General features: G+C 41.2%; 1 protein-coding gene across 1 annotated transcript in view; it reads left to right on the top strand.

The window, feature by feature from the left end:
* LOC121284946 (low-density lipoprotein receptor-related protein 1-like) overlaps positions 1-19,186 on the top strand; it is a 1,922,347-nt gene that overhangs the window by 775,070 nt on the left and 1,128,091 nt on the right. The window contains exon 7 of the mRNA XM_041200912.1: positions 10,910-11,072. Coding sequence (XP_041056846.1) covers positions 10,910-11,072 — 163 coding nt within the window. The remainder of the gene's footprint in view (positions 1-10,909; positions 11,073-19,186) is intronic.

The following is a 19,186-nucleotide window of genomic DNA, read 5'->3' on the forward strand; positions in this document are numbered from 1 at the left end:
CCATTGGGAGTTGTGAAAAAAACAGGTTTAGAACTGTGTCGAGTTTGCATGCCAAAGTGCAGAAGCACCAGGTTAGTTCATTCCACTTCACAGTGGGTCCTGTTGCCAATGATGTCCTCCTGAGACAAAGGGTAGAAGAGAACTCCGCTGATTTTGAAACCATCCTAAAAGCATTCGATGCATATACTTCAGCCTAAGATGGAATCTCGTAATTGAGCGAGCATGAATCAGATATCCCAAAGGCCAGTAAATTTGTCAAATTGTTCCTTTCACTCCAGTTGTTGTGGGTATGGTGCACTGAAAGGTGAACTTGTGGCAGGAAGAGGGCAAGCATCGAGAATAGTAATAGTGGGGATGGGTGCTTCTAGCGAGCTCCCTAAAGGCAGACAGCTGCTGTGGAGCTGCCTCAGGAAGTTGTAGACCTGGACAGATTAAATGACAAGAAAAAAAATGCAGCAAACTGTGTCTATGTAGCAAATACAAGCACCTGACACAAATCAAAAAACATCAGTCCCCAGGTATCTACTTTGTTTATATTTCACCCTGGACATTTCATCCCACCCTGGATCAAGGTTTCAGCGAAAATGTGAAGGCCACCTGGCTGATTGGCTTGTTCGCCAACAGTAAAAGTGGACATGCCACATAAAATTGATTACAATTGCCTCCTTAATGGGCTTAATCACCCACTTAATTGTCTGTGGGCGCACTTCCAGCTGCTGTGCGTGCCCTCCAATTGAAATATTGCACGAATGCGCAATGACATTGGGATGTGCACCTGATGTCATCTTGCGCAATTTCATGCACTGTCAGCTTGGGCGCGCACCCCGCACAACCAACATAAAATTCTGGCCTATGACAGACAGACAATTCAGGAAATTGGGACTAAGGAAAGCAATGAGATTATCGATTTCCCAGGAGAATCAAAAGCAAAAATTTTGGTCAGTTACTTTCGAAGTTAAAGACTTTAAAACTGACTTCAAACTTGATAATGGCACTGGTGTTACAGTACTGGCCGATTAGTTGGAATGACTCACACCAGCTATCAAGCATTAAATTGCAAGTTCCATTTAGTACAGGTCTTCAAGTAAAAAGTCAGATAACCACCAACTTTTGTCACAAAGAGTGACAGATTACAGAGATCTTCTATATCATGCACAATCAAAGCACATATTTACTGTGCAGCGATGAATGCATACAACTGGGCATTCAATAGCAGACAAAGCCCTACAGCACATCAACTAGTTACCATTCAAGGAGAAATTTCCAAGGTTGGGTGATAAACTGATGGATTTCCATTCAGCAGTAGCTGGCAAGGTTTATTCATTGAGCAGTGGATCATTCTTTGTCACCAAGACACCATCCACTGGACACCAGGAGGAGACAATGGATCTCTCAGCTCTTTTTGAAGACAGGCTAGAAGGCGCAGAAATAGAAGCCACTGAAGACAACGGTGACCATCCACAAAAGGAGCTTATAGACCTAAGTTGGCTCTTTCCTGAAGAAGGTTATGAGAAAGAGGACATTGTAGCAATAAGTGACCTGTTGGAAGATGAAGTCCTAAAGATTGGTACAGCCTTTGAATCTACTGCCAAAACATAGGAAGGCTCTGTTGTCTTCTTTGATGAGTCAGCTGTGTTAGCTGTCGAAGAGATGAATTTGTATATTTGTCCCACTGAACCTACCAATGAGAGGCATTGTATATTGTTGGCTGACCGTGATGAGCTGTCCCGGGAGAATGATATGTTTGATTCCAAGGTGGATCTCACTGCCAAGGTGAAAGTAGAACCTTTTGGTTTGGGTGAAAGTGAGTTGATGCCCACGATTCGATCTCATCCACTGAAGTTACCCTTCAATGCAGAGGCAAAGGCCAAAATTACAGAACTTCTACAGCTGAGGAGTCCTGCACAAGAATTTCACCTGGGTTTAGTTCTGGAGATTCGCTCCATTGCTGAAGATGGTGTTGTCTTACCTTCTTATGCATTGCCTATAGCACACAGTCTCACACTGAAGCAGTTGTGCCGATGTTACCATTACCTACAGAAAGTGAACGTAGTTTCCTAAGTGTTGTAGGGAAGTAATATTTTCTTCATATCCTGCCATGCGTACAGGATTTTTGTCATTATTCTTTTAGTCTTCTGGCTTTTATTCAAATCTCAGCTATTGAATACCATTTTCATCTTCAATGCAGCAGTGAATGGTACAGCTGTGCAATTTTTCATTGAAGTTAAAAATACTTCATGTCTCAGGACTTTCTTTGGTGTGCTAAGTGGGAGCAGAAAATTCCTGAGAGAATGTTAATTTTTTCCCCTTCCCTATGTCTATGTCCTGAAGTCTCTTGGATCAGTCTTTCATTGAAAAGGTTTTGCGACCCTTATAGTTCCGTTGTCATAGAGATCACAGCTAAGTTACCAGCAGTCATGGAAAGCTGCTATCCCACTTCGCCAATGTGGTTGTCTTCCTGAGAAAAGACGAGCGACTGCATATGTCCACAACATCCCCCCAGAAAGCCAAGAATACTGCGGGAGATTGGAGCCTTTATGACAGTGACGTGGGGGGGTGGGGGGAGGAGGGGTGGTGGAGGATACGGGGGCAGGGAAGAATTGGAGCTGGAGTTGAATAGAACCTATATCTGTAAAGGAGGTTACAGAAGTTCAAAAAAGTAACACATATAGTTTAAGAAAATAGTCTAAAATTGTTATTGAGATTATGCTAGTGGAGAGATGTAGGATAAGGGTTAATAGTAATGTAGGCTATCCTTCCTTTATGACAGTACCCTCCCAGGTTCATAGGTTTACTGCTGATATCAATGGCCCAAAGTCAAATCCCACTCAATTACAGTAGACAAGTTTGAGTAGAATCGCACTGAACCTTTATTGACTCACTGGCAAAATCTTATACTTACAATCATTACTGGTTCTAGCTTTTGGGAGCCTTATCTGAAACAGAGCAAGAGGGATGATTGGTCCGTTGTCTCCATCTCCTAGTGATGGATCAGACCACTTCTGAGCTAGCCAGCTTATATCTTGTGTGCTGCAGGTTTTTATCTTGTCAATTTTGGCTTCGTGTTCACATGACCAGTTTTCCCTGATTGGCATCTGACCTATGGGGGGCATGGGTAGGCGTCCCCACTGCAACCGGTTGGTTCCCTGGACTTGCCTGCCCACCTCCCCTTTTATCATTGTTTCTGGCTGCCCTGCTCAGAGAGGAACCTGATTCATGTGTGACAAATACACCTGGTTCCTTTATCTTCGATCGGTTTGTCTCCCAAGTTTGACCACTCCTTTCAATCTCTGTTCCCAGTTTCAGCCCCCCATACAACCATCACATGATGTTTTGCACAAGCCATAATCACATTTTCTTTACATGTTATCTTTAACCTGATTTTGTTACCCCAATCACAAGTTTACTCTGCTAGTTATTAGCTCTTGTTTAAAACACACCGTTAGACAAAGCATGATTAGGTTAACACTCAGTTACATATTATGTGCTGTGCTTAGTGTTATGGTAATAAGATAGTCATGTGTACTATAATGTAACTGACAGCAGCAGTCATGGGATAGAGACTCTGAAGAAAGATGGGATAGTCTGTACACAAGACAGATGTACTTACCTAGAGGTTTAATATGTATATAGTGTAAATAAAGTCGTTTTTGAATAAACCTACCTGAGTTAGACCTAAGTCACTGACAAATAGAGGGAAGCCTTCCCAATACAAATTAGGCTATGAGTTACCTAAAGAGAGATCCAAATACTATTCAACATGGAAATCAAACCACAGACTATTGTGGAGCACAGATTAGTTTGGCCTAAGGGCCTGTTTCTGTTTTGTAATTGTTAGAAATGTTCAGGTGTAACTAACAGTACAGTTGGGATTGAGCCTTGTACCTTCCTAATCTCAATGCTTCTGAGATGATTTATTTATTACCAATACTTTGTAATATATTTTGTTATAAATATATAGACATTGAAGGAATACAGCTCAAAACAATTATTGGAAGTGAAATATTTTACAAGAGTTGGAAAATTTAATTAAATTTTTTAAAAATGATTTTTTTTGTGAGGTGATAACTTATGTTTGACTTTAATATTTCTTCTCACACTTCACTTAACGACTGTCAATCATTTAGTTTTGCCTTGGGCAAGAAGGAACTTTGTGGAAGCCAAGTACTGAAGTTAAACCCCTGATATCCAGCAATTCAGTGGACAGCAAATTAACATAAACAGAAAGGCAATAATTTCTTTTCCTATGTAGTGTGATTTTGATACCAAGGGAACCATTTTAGTTCAGGACTTTCTACATAAATTCACGTATATTGCATCAGCTCCTGAGCTGACAGGTTATCAATATCCCACCGTTTTTTTAATGAACAATCTGTTGAATCATGTTTAAGCAGTTGCAAGTTACTAGAAGCAAAAATAAAACCCAAAAGAAATATGGAATAAGACATATATATTTATAGCCTCTTATAAAAAAACAGCATAGACATGTTGTTTTACAACGCTGAAATAAAACACACGCCCATGATACACATCGTTCCTTTTTAGGCATGCCAGCAATGAAACAGAGCTTCCAAATACAGGGACAGAATTTTACATTCCGCGGGCCTGTTCTGGATGGGCATAAAATTGCGCGAGCACCCCGACATCATGGTGCACTCGTGCGATATTTCGCTCGGAGGGCACGCGCAGCAGTCGGAAGGGCACCCGTCGACAATTTAGGGGGAAATAACGCCCATTAACGGTGAAATTGTCAGCGATTCCAACCTTCCGGTTGGCGGATGGCCAATGGGCCAGGCGGCCTCTACATTCTTGATGAAATCTCATCCAAGGGCGGGATGAAATCTCCGTTAGGAAATAAAATAAAAATAAATATCTGGGGATAGCATTTTTATGAGGTATGCTTTCACGCGCTTGATTGTCCTGCATGGACATTTTTTTTGCAGCTTTTTTGTGCTTGCTTTTATTATTTAGAGGTCTGCAGCTCCCTGGGGCAGCTGTCTGCCTTCAGGGAACTCGGCGGAAAAGCTCAGCCGCACCCACAGTAACGTTGTCGCCCGCCCTCTTCCCACCCCTGCCCCGGCAGCGCTGAGCTTTGCAGCATGTGCTTTGCGCTGGCTGGCCGTTGATTAGCCAGCCAGTGCGAAATTGTGATCGGGGGCCGATCACGGTTAATGGCCCATTTCCCGACCGCTCCCGTGCCCACCGATCACGTGTGCTCGATGAGGATAAAATTAAGGCCGAGCTGGCAATTTGCATTCTACTGGATACATGCTAATTGTTCAGGTCTGTCAAAACCTCTTCTGAAACCTGCCTCATATAAATTTAGGTATGCAGTTCACTCATCTAATGCCTGGCATTAGCATGAGAACACTGGTCAGCCATTGAGCTCGTCAAGCCTGTTCTGCCATTTAGTGAGATCATTGCTGATTTTGTGTCCCTACTCTATTCACCAGCCTTGGCTCTATATTCCTTAATACCTTAAGCTAGCAAAAAATTCTATGAATCTCAGATTTAAAATTGTTAGTTGAGCAACCATCTACTGCTGTTTGTGGAAGAGAGTTCTACATTTCTACCACCCTTTGTGTGAACTGAGTCCTAATCTCTCACCTCGCTCTGATCATAAGGCTATTTCCCCTGTCCAGGACTCCACCAACAGCAGAAAAATTTTCTCTTTACCCGATATTGATTCGTTTCAAAATCGTAAAGATCTCAATCAGATCACCACTTAACCCTCCTTATCCCAGGGAATGCAAGTCTAATTTTTGCAATCTTTCCTCAAAATGTAACCCTTGGAACCCTGGTCACATTCTGATAACCTTTACTGGACTTGTTTCAAGGGGAACCTATGCTTTCTATGGTGCGCTATTCCTTCGAATTTGAGTACATACAAACTATCCCTTCTGTCTGAGTTCTGCTGCATAACCAAGTCAATAACTTGCCTTCACTTCCATAAGCTTTAATTTTAACAAATTATTTCTCATGTTGACATTCCTTAAAGTGACTGATTTCCTAAATAAAGCATGAGTTTCTGTTGATTATCTCCACACCTTCTGAGTCATACCACCCTCATCACATTCACCCAGTTGTTAATCATAGTAAATTGTGGTTTATATATTTCCAGATTATTGGCTAGCTGATGCCAACTCACATCAAATCCTGTTCAATCGTCGCCCTGTGCTCACTGACTTACATTGGCTCCTGGTCAAGCAGCGCCTCCATTTTAAAGTTTTCATCCTTAGTTACAAATCCCTCCATGGCCTCACTCCTCCCTATCTCTGTCACCTCCTCCAGCCAAGGGATACCCTCCAAGGTATCCACACTTCTTTAATTCTGGTCTTTTGTGCACTGCTGATTTTGATTGCTCCATCAATGACTGCTGTGCCTTCAACTCTGGTGTTCCCTCCAAAAACTCGTCCCCTTCTCTACTTCCCTTTCAGCCTTTAAGTTACTCCTGCAAACCTACCGCTTTGATCAAGCTTTTGGTCATCTGCACTAGTATTTCTTTATGTTGTTGAGTGTCAAGTTTTGTTTGCTAATGCTCCTGTGAGGTGCCGTAGGAGGTGCTTTATATAGATTCAAGTTGTTATTGCAAGTTGTTATTGAAAAATGCAAGCCAGCAAACATTGTCAGGACAGATTATAGCTAGTCAAAATCCTAATCTTTGTTGAGTTCATGGGAATATGTCACTTTGCATATACCTGCCAAAAACATTATTACTTCTCTCCAAAACATTATTTGAGTATTGCCAGATATACTGCACTGCTGTGCCTTCCTTTCGGTCATTTAGACAGCAGGTACAGCTTGTACAAACACCTATGAGCTTCAGATGGCATGTCAGAAAGTTACAAACTACTTCAGCTTTTATTTTGTTTTAGTTTTAGGGAAGGATTAAATGTGATTCATTTAAATATGTTACAAATATGGATGTAACTAATATTAATATCCATTCATGTGTCCATTCTATCCATTTCTAGAGCTAAGAAACAACAAACACATTGCTCAGTATATTCTAGGGGCCACTGACAAATGGGAAAGAAGTGGAGGAACAAATTTGCAAGAAAATTACAGAAAAGTGGAAGAATTTACACTGTAGTTGTAATGGGAGACTTTAATTATCCTAATATGGATTGGGTAATAGCGTAAGGTAAGAGGGACAAGAATTCCCGGGGCTGAATTACATGGAGCGCCCTGGTGCCCACTCCCCGGTAGAAAGTCAGAGGAGGGAGGTACCTGCCAAACTTCTTTGCAGGTATTTCATGGTCATTTGGCTGGAGGTGGGATTTCTGCCCTCAGGGACAGGAAGCCCTGCTGCAGAGAACCTCCAGCCAATCAGAGGCCAGTGTGAGCAGTCAGGAAGCGAGCTGCAATGGATAGAAACTTTGGGGGTTTGAGGGTCAGTGAGGTGTTGGGGGCTGGGTTTAGGAGGCCATGGGGGAAGCCAACCTTGGGGGTGGGGGTTTGGGGGGAAGGCAGTAGCCTTACAGCCGGTGGGAGGGTTGAGGAGGGGGTCTCGGATAAGCCCAAGGGGCCTGTCAAAGAGAGCCCCAACACCACCTGCAAGGCTAGCCAGTTGGTGAGAGCCTCTCCCGAACTCCATTACAATGCCTGTGGCAGTGAGATGAGGCCCTTAAGTGGCATTAATTTACTAACCACAATCATCTTCCTTTGTGCTAGGTATGACTCCAGGCAGTGGAGAATTTTCCTCCTGATTCCCATTGACTTCATATTTGCTAAGGGTCCTTGATGCAAAGGAAAATCACTCTCACCTCACCTCTTGAGTTCAGCTCTTTTTTCCATGTTGTAATGAGGTCAGAAGCTCAGTGGCCCTGGCAGAACCCAAACTGAACATCAGTGAACAGGTTATTGCTGAGTAAGTGCCACTTGTTATCACTGTTGATGACCCTTTCCATTGCTTTACTGATGATTGAGAGTAGACGGATGGGGTGGTAATTATTTGGGTTGGATTTGCCCTGCTTTTTGTGGGCAGGACATAACTGGGCAATTTTCCACATTGCAAGGTAGATGCCAGTGTCGTAGCTGTACTGAAACAGCTTGGATAACAATGTGGCTAGTTCTGGAGCATAGGTCTTCATGTACTGTTGCTGGAACATTGTCAGGGCCCCAAAGCCTTTGTAGTATCTAATGCCTTTTTTATTAATTGAATTCAAATTCCACCAGCTGCCACGGCAGGATTTGAGCCCAGGTCCCAGGAGCATCTGCCTGGGCCTCTGGGTTATTAATCCAGTAATATTATCACTATGTCACTGCCTCCCTTGGGGTACAGTACTGGTACAGTTTTAGCTAACTGCCTAGCTTGGACTGTGGTTTTGTGAATCCCAGGACTGAGAGTATCAAAGTCATTTTAAAGACCACTTAAAAGGTCAAAACTCATGAGGATGAGGAGAAATTAGATAGCCTTTAAAATTTAGAACATCTTTTTGTTTTTTATCAGCTATAATTTCCTGAAATAGTTTGTGAGATCATCCTCTGATGGAGATAATTTGTGCTTTTCTTTTAAGACTCCTTCAATGCTTCATAATTTCTATTGTACTTGTTTTCAGTCTAGCTTTCCGTCTCAGGGATGACCTCACAGCATTGACTACAAAAGCATTTCACAAAGCATTCTCAGTACCAGCTTCCAGTTATCAAAAGTGATAACTGAATGCCCATTCATCTTAAAATGCATTTGTTTTTATTTTTGGTTTCATCAGTCTAACCAGTATCTAATATTTATGGATGTAAGAAAATGGAGCGTCACCAGAAGTAAGCATTAGGAGACAATTTGGAGCCGTTTTCAATCCGGTTTTAATTAAATGTCTGTCAGCGGCCAAATGAAGCAATTGGTAACCATGTGCATGCAGCCTTAAAAAAAAACTTCAGGATTGAGAAATGATGTAATGACATTTTCTAGATGCCTACATTGTAGGGGCCACCAGCCTAGTCATAAATGGATTTGGTTAAAAAGTGAGCAAAGTATTAAGGCCCAGGTTTTTGCTCCTGGGTCAGGTGGAGAGAGGGGGAGGTGGTGCACAGGCTGGATTAGGATTCGGGCCTGCTGCTCCCAGGGTGAGTGAGGTGGCTGCAGGGAGGTGAGACAGGCTGGGTAGAAGACCTCCCTCTGCTCTGGCACTTTGTTGAATTAACTTAAAAAAAAAAGATTAGAGCAAAAAACAGTCCTACAGTGCTCACCCCACCCACACACTCTCCATGCCTAATCCATGTCAACCAATGCCACCCCATGCCATCCCATACCACCCCCCACCCCCCGATGGCTCCTCATACCGTCTATGTCAACCCATGCCCCTCTATGCAGCCTCATGGCCCCCTCATACTCCCATATCCCTGTGGCCCTTTATAGCCCCTATGCCAAGTTAGTGCCAACCCATGCCCCCTATGAGCACCCTTTTCCCTTATACCTGCCATGTATCATTTGAAAGCTCTATGACAGCTTTGACAGTTCTTTGACAAATTTGACAATTCCAATGAGTTTATGCACTTTTTACACACAATCATATTTAATTTGAATAATGGTGCTCTATCTCTCTGAAAGGGTGCCTTACTTCTTCCAAAGGTGTCCCAGGACCATTTTGTCTCCAAACGGCTATCCAAACAAACCCATCAAGTTCAGATCTGCTCTTAGCTGTTCTAATCTGCACATTCTGGGTTTCACACTCTTGTTCTACCAAAATCCCACTTCAGTGGAGACACCCATGATTTAAATAGCTTGACTCCAGAGCCTGAAAGTCAAATGCAGCTGATGTCTGTTGAAAATGTGTAAACGATGGGTCGGTGCCTGACCAGATTATTAGATTTGAGCAAATGTCAGATGTTTCCTTCGGCCGCAAGTCACATATCTAAAGTATCTCTTCACACCAAACTATAAACATTACTGTAATGTGTCCACTCAAATAGTCAAGTGTGTCTAATATATTTTCTCTTCTCTTTCCTATCATGTATTCTACAACTTTAAATATTTTTTATTTTATGATTCTTCCATTTATGTATTCCTCTTTTGCCTGAGTAGGTAATTTGTAAGCATCTTCATGTGCTTTCTCTCCTTGGAGAGATTGAAGTAGGATGATTCCATTAACATTTAGAGAGACAGAGAAAGTTTATTGTTTCGGAGTTTATTGTTTCAGTACAGGTCTTCCTGTATCACTGTAAATAGCTTTACTTCCACAGTGTTCTCTTGCTGCTTCTCACTCCCTAACAAGAGAAGGCAAAAACAATTCTGGATCATTCCAACACTTTACATGCATGGTGAATTGAAATCCTCAGCTGATGGCCAAAAATAATGATATCTCATTTAAATCTCTTGTTAATTTCAAGAAAGTTGATAGACTTGCCATTTTGCTAAACAAAAACATTTTTTGGGAGAAAAGTGAACAATGTTACACAACCAGCTTGGTAGACAAAGAAAAGGCAGATGAAAGAATGGCCAAATTTAGTAAAGAGGCATTCTGACTTCACTGGTCTTAGTGGGTCTTGTATTATTCGGAAAGACTTGAAGTTTAATGCATTGACAAATGCAAGAAAGCCCTTATTGATTTAAAAATTGAGCTATCTAATGTTGAGTTAACTGAAAAAGAAGTTTTGGAACATTATTTCTCTGCAGAAATAAGATGTCAGATTCTTTAAGATTTTTTAATACCATTTGAACCTACTTTTTTTCTGCACTTGAATACCAGACACTGAATAATGATCAAAGATCAAAGCTGAACATTTCTGATGGAGAGGATTACATTGTTATATAATGAATTCTTTAGCACAATTACCTGAAGATCAGACCAAGATATTAAAATAAATTTGCAGGCATGAAAGGATATAAGATCTTTCTTGCACAGCAGTCAACCAACCACTAAATTGTCCTGTGTGTTTTTGATATAATGTGTTACTTTTGCTTTGGCAGATGTGGAACAAATGGCTTTAGACTGGCTCACTGGAAACTATTACTTTGTGGATGATGTCAGTGACCGAATATTTGTGTGCAATCAAAATGGTGATACTTGCATTACTCTACTAGATCTGGAGCTACACAATCCCAAAGGAATTGCCCTTGATCCAGCCATGGGGTAAGTTTATTTACTTACATTCTATACAATTCCCTGCAGGTGGGTTAGGACATTAGTGGGATTAATTTCTATGAAATTTTATATTCGTATTACGTAGAAATTGTCGGCTGGTATGTAAAACACACTAAATTTAATTCAGATTAAATCAAGTTACTGCTGAATAAAAATCTGTTATCAATCATGCAATTTTAGATGGCTGAAGCATCTTTGGTGTACAATCAAGTTCTCAAGGGACCAATTGGTTAATTTTAATAGTGAACCAGGTTTAATATGTGCTGTACAGATTTTATGCAACCCATTTAATGGACCTGGAAGTTCTTTGAGGAAACTCATTGGGGCAGAATTGGGTTCAATAGCAACTGATTTTAGGATGCTATGAAACACCTTAAGGTACCAAAATGAAGTCTGTGGCATACACAAGCTTCTGACGCAGAATGTGCCAGACGCCATTTGAATAAAGGGATAAGTGCATGCGCATCTGGGACTGATTTTACAGCCCCACAGGGTGGCTTGGCAGAAGTGGGGGCTGTAAAATTGGATGCCATGCCATGGGTGCCAATCCTCGTGCCTCTCTGCCTGCTGCCGATCCCAATGCAGCAGGGGAGGGGTCAGGAGGCCTGCCCACCCATGGGTCAATTAAGGACCTTGAGTGGCCAATTAATGGCCACTTAAGGGCCTCCTCCCCACCATTTTTGGGATTTTACCCACAGCGATAGGAGAGTAGTGCTGAGTGTCCAGCTGACAGGTCACACTGGGTGAGCTAGTGGCCAGTCAAGGATGGATGGGGCTGGAACCTTTACTGGAATTTTTACTGTGCCTATTGGAGGCTTGCCCCCACAAAATTTTTCCACCTCTGTGCCTGGTGTTTCCCCCCCTCCCCGACCAACCCCGCCAGCAGCTCTCTGAGGCAGGACTTCCTCTCCAGATGGACGAAAAGGCCAGCCTCCAGCCAATCAACAGCCCAATGACATGCAGAGAAGGTGGATCGTGACATCAACCTGAGTGCAAACTTGGTGCCAATGCTGCCATTTTTAGATCTCCATGCTCCAGCCTACAACCCTGTCTTATCCTCCACAGAGATATGAAACAGAGATATTAAAAACATGAAGGAACCCCCACCAGCACAACCTGAAGGGTCATCAAATTCTTATGGGTTAGTTGCTGGTTTATTTTCACTGGCTGTTGCTGCAATTCTTTGAATTTTGGGTCATTTATATAGTGGTTAAAATTTCAATAGTACACAAAGATTGCTATGGCAGGTTGCTCCCAGATCTGGGAGGTCTAGTGGGACTTCCTCTTGGCATTGAGCATGTCAAAGAGAATCTAAAGAGCCTTGGCACAGCAGAAAAAGCTGCTGGTAGGGGGAGGAGGGACAGAACAGCTCTCAGCAGAAGCCAAACTTGCAAAGGAATTCTCCTACCTGAACATCAGCCATGACCAGTGCTTCACAAAAAAAAGGTTACTGCTGAAATATGCCAGTTCCTGCTGCCCTTCAGAGAAGGCAAAGATTATATTCTCTGACTGTCAAACTGACTTGACTCTGAACTTTTGAGTTTGGTTCTTTTCAAATTATTGCTGGAGATATGTGCATCATCTGTTATTTTGCAGTACCCTGCTGTATAAGGGAGGTTACTGAGGTTGTCTCTGCAAAGAGAGAGAATTTCATTTCATTGTCATGTCCAGAAAGAAGCAAGCAGATTGAGAATGAGGGTTTTCCAGGATTGCAAGCTTGACCGTGGTACAGGGTGTCATTAACTGCATACATAATGCTTTGTGGGCACCTCATGTTAACTCTGTCAAACACCTGAACCAAATGATATTCCACTCCTTCAGCATGCAGCTGATATGTGACTACAGGCAACACACCATGCAGATCAATGCCCAGCATCTTTGCAGCAATTCAAATGCATTCACTCTGCAGCAGTACCTTATGCAAGTTGTATTTTACCCACCACAGCAAATGAAAGGGTGACTCAGGTTCTGCGCTAATAGCATGCTTCATGGCTCAGTTGTGCAATATGTGCACAGTAGGCATATAAACAGAGTAATGCTGCATAAATATTGTGAACAAGTAGTTTATTGGCATCTTGAAGCAACAATTTTGCTGTCTGGTCACTCTGGAGGAGCCTTGCAGTGCTGTGCTACGTGTCTTTCAAGATCTTTCATGGCATGCTGAAACTAATAGCATAAGATTGGAAGTTCTCACCAGTTCAATTCTTTCTTACTCATTGCATTCTTGGAGGGACCTCAACAGTAGAAGCATAGAATTACTGATAGCAACTTCTGGATTTCCATGTTTAACTGCACACATGTGGGCTCCAGAAATTGCTATCATTACTACTGCAAAATCTGGGCCAAAGGGTCTTTCCATGTCCTCATTTAGTTCATTTCATTTTTTAAAATGAAAACATGTGGATTTGATTTCAAGGAATGTTGCCACCTATAATAGGTTAATTGTTCTAAAATATCAACATTGAAATGTTTAATAACTGTCAGATACAGAGACATATAGAGAGTATTGAAATCATTGGAAAGAAAAATAGTCGGGGGAGCAAGGAAGGGAAGCATAAATGACAATCAAACCACTACCATTCCTTTTGCAGCAATGATGTAGCATTAAATTATACCTTCATATAGACTTTACACTAATACTAAAGTAGCATGGAACCACAAACCTAACTAAATTCACTCTGTGATGTCTTTCCTCCTCCTATTTTGATTTATTTTTTCCAAGTTAAAGCACCATTGAGTTGAATTTTGAAAATAGACAGAAAACTTCTGAACATCAATCATGTATACTGATATTTAGAAAATGTAAACACTACAATTATTAATAGCAAACAGAAACTCTGAACTTTGAAGCGAATAAGAACTGAAGGTGACGTGAAAATCAAAAGTGAGGAAAGTAGTTAGAAATTTACCAATCAGCTGATATGAAGCAATTCTGAGGGACTAGTCAAAAGAATCTATGAATAAAAGAAAGGAGGATTGAAATTGATCAAATCACTATAAAGGTTTTCCAAGTCCTTGTGTGCACTAATATTTTCTTTTAACTGACCTGTAAATCGTCCATGTTCTTAGAAAGTCAAAATATTTCATAATAACCAAAGTAGGTTTGCACATAGATTGTGATTTGTTCAATTTTAAATCTTAATTAAATACTTTTTTTGAAAGCCACATTCTCTTTTATATACCTCTCCTTGATAATTTTTTTGTTTGCAATTCATAGTAAGCTGCTGTTTCAGATAAGCAGAGTTCAGAATTTTCCAACATCCATCAGAACAATTCTCACCCTGCACAATCTGAGCCTGTGAGAATCCAGCTGTTGGTATGGAAATGCATTAAGTAATTGCATTTTCCCCAGAAGAACCTGATAAGAATGTATTTTTTATTAAAACTATTTTACTCGATGTATACTGACTTAAGTTTGTTTTTAGTAAATTGGGTGAAAATAAAGGCAGTATTTTTATTGCTAAACCCATCTTCCTGAAACTTCGAGCTTGATCGGGGCAACACTCCATAGTGTTCATTTATCTTTTGTACGTCACATTTTTTTTGTAAAATGAAACTTTACAATGGATATAGCTTCCAAACTGAGTGCATATTTAAGATAAGTTCTCTTTGAACATTATTGATGTAAGTTCTCAAAGCAGTAGACGAGCAAGAAATGCTTGACTTGTCAGCAATAGCCACTGCTCGGGGAACTTTTGCTGACTCAGTCATGGTGCAGCAGCAAAATGCATTTCCAAAGAATAGAATCATTAACTTAATTTTAGGACAGCCAGCATGCAAATCTCAGCTTCCAGCATGCATATATTAAGTTAAAACTTGACATTATTCATAAGGAGGTATCTAGATAATAATGCAGCTGCAGGTGCTGCAATAAAGCAAAAGTCTTCTGGCTCTCTCATGTGGTTTTAACCCTACCTAGCTTTTATATGATACAGCTGCTTTTAAGGCCCAGGAAGCATTCCTGATATCTGCTTGGCTGCTGTCTATAGTAAAATCCTAATTACGTCCATGCGCACCTGGGTTGTGCATCTTTAATTTTAATTGGGCTCAGGAGTAGGTTCAGGTTCTGGGCCTGGTAGAGAGCACTTCCAGGATGATCCTCTCAAATTGGAAGGAAGATCATTCCATTACTGCATGAAGTGTAAAGGAGAATTACACTGAAGGAATTAAAATGTTTTTTCCTCTAATGAAGAAGTTGCATTTCTGGACATGCAATTCGAAATTCTCTTAATGGAAATGGAGCATAAGGGGAATGCAAAATGCTTTTGATTGAGTGGAAACAGACTAAATGCAGTGCATTTTCATAACACAAGTATCAGAATGAATTTTGTACCATATAGTAAATATTGAATGAGCTATTTGACACAGAACATAATCTAACAAAGAACGAAGCCATGGGTCAGTCACCATATAATGGAGAAAGCACTACAAATGATAATGTTGAAGGAGAGAGAATCATTTTATAAAGCTGCTGTCAATGGTACTTCATAGCTAAAAAATAATTGAACCTTTCCATTCAGAAATAGTTGCATATTCTGAGCACCTGTTGGACAGATAGATTTGATTCCTGTTTTCTGTTCTTTTGTATTTCATAAACTTATAATTTAGTAACATTTTGAGCTCTTGATTTTAGCACTTGTGTCAAGAACAGATGTTTTTGCAATAGTCCAAAATAAAATGTTAAATACACCTGGAGGCAATTTAATTTTTTACTATAGTTTTTCTCATGGCTCTTTCCAAAACAATACAAGAAGCACACCACTTCATTGCTTGACTCCTTGCATGACAGTGCTTGGATTATATTGACTACCCAGTTTTCCATCATTAAACCAAGTACTGACAGAACTAACATGTGCCTGTCCTCCAGTCATGTCCCTATGCCCTTCAAAATAAACATGATCAAAACAATGAGCACGGCTTAGATTTTATTGGTATTCCTTGTGCCTGCCCCATCGCCAACCGAAACGTCAGTCATCAGTCAACTCACCCAAAACCCGCTGCCCGCAGCAATATTATGCTCGCAGCAGCCTTAATTGTTTCAGAGTGGAACTTTTGCCTCCATCTGGGAGGAAGTCACACCTTATAAAGCTGCCAGACAATCTGACTAGCTAGTTGTTCCAAGATCGAATGGTCGCCGCTGTTGGAATTACAGGCAGCCCCTAAGAAGAAGAAGACTGATGGATCTCGGACTTAAAGGTAAGTCTGGTATTTTGGACAGGCCTGACTGGCAGACACCAGCAGAGTGGGAGCAGGTTTGAGAGACCGGTGGGAAAGGTTAAAGGGAGGCTTTGATCTTGGGACAGGTGGTGCTTCTGATGGCCACAGGGAACCCCCTGGAGGAAGCTTCCTCACCCTCCTGCCTTACAGCAGCCAACACAGTGAAAGCTACCAGGCTTGTCTCCACTTTCCCCTGCCACTTAAGGGCTTCAATAGGCCTCAGAACAGGCAGGCTGCATGACCCCTTCCCCACCGGGCATAATATAGGAGACAGGTTGGGTCTGGTCAGGAAGGCAGTGGGAGGCCATCTGCTTTATTTTACAAGTACCTATGCCTTCCAATATGCCAGCTGGGGAGTGGGGGGTGGAGAGGACATAAAATCCAGCCTCACCTCTCAAAAAGAACTTTCATTCCCTCAATTCTCTGAGCCACTACTCTAAGTCCAATCCTTCTCTTAAATTCCTAAGGTGCATCATGGTGTCACAATTACGCATGCATCTTTCTCTCCTTTCTGTGATTGAGACCTTTCATTTGGGTCGCTGTTTTCCCACAGCACTTGACCAAAGTCTCAAACAATAACTTGCATGACTGATGAAAGAGCACAGGCCTGAAATGTTAATTCTCTTTTTCTCTCACAGCAAATGCTGTGAGACCTGCTGAGTATTTTCAGCATTTTCTGTTTTTGTTTATGAGGTAATCTCATTGTGCCTTCTCATCCTCCTTGATCTTGCCACTTTTTATGTGATCACCATCAATCACTCTATCCTCACTTAATGGCTTTCCGGCATAGTACCACTGTGGCACTTCTATTTGGTTCACTGGAGGTATATATCACCTCAAATTGCAGCTGCACCTGCATGGTCAGTTCTGAGGTTTCCCACGGTTGCAGTTAAACTTACTAGACTGTTTTTTGAAGAAGAGTGCAACATTTGCAATTCTCTAGTCCTCTGTCATCATCTCCATATCTAAGGAAAATTGGAAGATTATAGCCAACGCCTCCACAATTTCCACTCTTACTTTCTTTGGCATCCTCGGCTACATCTTAACTGCTCATTTCATCAACGTTTAAGTAAAGCCAGTCTTTTTCAAACCTTTCTCTGTCAATTGTTTGCCCACCCAGTGTCTCAACCATTTTCACTGTGACTGACTGCATTTTCTTTCTTGGTAAAGGCAGGACTACAAGTATGGTGTAACTTTTTATTGACCCTCCTTAAGTGGTTGCAGGATAAAGAACATTTTTTATAGTTTATCTAATTAATTTTTCCTTTGTATCCCACAAATTTTCACCTTTCCACTTATTCAATCTTGAAGAGATTGAATCCATGCTGGGTTGCAATTCTACTGTAATCCTGTCATACACATTAAATGACAATAGAGACAGCAAATATCATTAGGGCATTCGATTACTTATGGGGAATAGACAGAAAAGTCTAGCCTGAGCTTCATCTCACATTCACATATATGCAGTTCCTAACTCAGGGGAGGCCAATTACAATAGGCCCACCACTGCCTAGCTCAAATCTGTAATCCTTATGGTTTTTAAGGCTCAGCTAGTCACTGCTGTGAAATATGCCTTTAAGGGATAAAAATATGACATCACTACTTTAATACAAAAATGCACAGAATAGGTGCAGCTCAATTAGCTGTGTCATTATCACTGAGAGTACAAATCATTGAGAGTACACCTCTGTCCATGACACTTAAATACAGTTTTGAAGTATTGCCCTTGCTAAATATGCACTTTAGAAGCATTAATTCCAAAATATGCAGGTGCAAAATTCTCCTCGAAGCTTGATGTCAAGCATGGCTACTGGTCAGCACATCTCGCAGAGAAGTGCCAAGAGCTTAACACACTTTGTACCCCGTTTGGACAATACCATTTTCAATAACTTCCTTTTGGGCTATCTGTTGGTCAGGATCTCTTTCTAGCTCACATGGACCCCATTACGTGCACTGTGCCAGGATGCATCTGCATCACCGATGACATTGCCTTTGTGGGATGAACAAAACAAGAACATGACAATAATCTGCACTTCTTGATGCAAGTGGCACATAATGAAGGATTGGTGTTGAACAGTCTGAAATGTAACATCAACATGAAGCAAATCAATTTCTTCAATACTGTTTATTCTACTGCTGGCATTGGCCCCAATCCAAGTAAAATAGAGGATATCAAAGCCATGCCAACTCCTCAAGATAAGGATGATCTTTGAAGCTGTCTAAGTTTCTTTAATTTCCTATCTCTATACATTCCCAATTCATTCAAACATCATCCTCTGTAAGAGAATTGTTGAAAACGGATGGGCCTTTTTGTGGCATGAAGACCATCAATACCTTTGTGAAGAACTGAAATAGTAATTATCAGAAGCTTCGACATTGCAATTTTACTATCCAAGGGAGACAACTACCCTGGAGATAGATGCCTCACATAAAAGTCTGGGAGCATGCATACTACAAAAAGGCAAATTGATTGCATTTGATTCAATTTCTCTGGTAGTAACATAATGCAACCACTCCAACATTGAGCTTAAAACATTAGGTTTAGTGTTTGGAATCATGCATTTTCATACCTACCTATTTGGTAAAATATTTGTGGTAGAGACCAACTACAAGCCAGTGGAGATGATTCGGTGAAAACCGTTGATTAGTGCACTGCCAAGATTGCAACATCTCCTGATAAAGATTCAAGGTTGTGACTGTGAGATTTGGTACAAGCCAAGCAACTTGATGGTCTCGTCAGATCCACTTAGCAGATGCCTAACACAGGGAAAACGGAAGAGGTGTCCTTTGATCTACACATTGATTTAATTGACATTGAACTTGAAGATGTTCTCCAAGTTGATCTGGTACATTTTGTGCAACCCAAATGCCAGCAGCTACATGAA

Source organism: Carcharodon carcharias, chromosome 12, assembly GCF_017639515.1.
Source record: "Carcharodon carcharias isolate sCarCar2 chromosome 12, sCarCar2.pri, whole genome shotgun sequence".
In the NCBI taxonomy this organism is placed as follows: Eukaryota; Metazoa; Chordata; class Chondrichthyes; order Lamniformes; family Lamnidae; genus Carcharodon; species Carcharodon carcharias.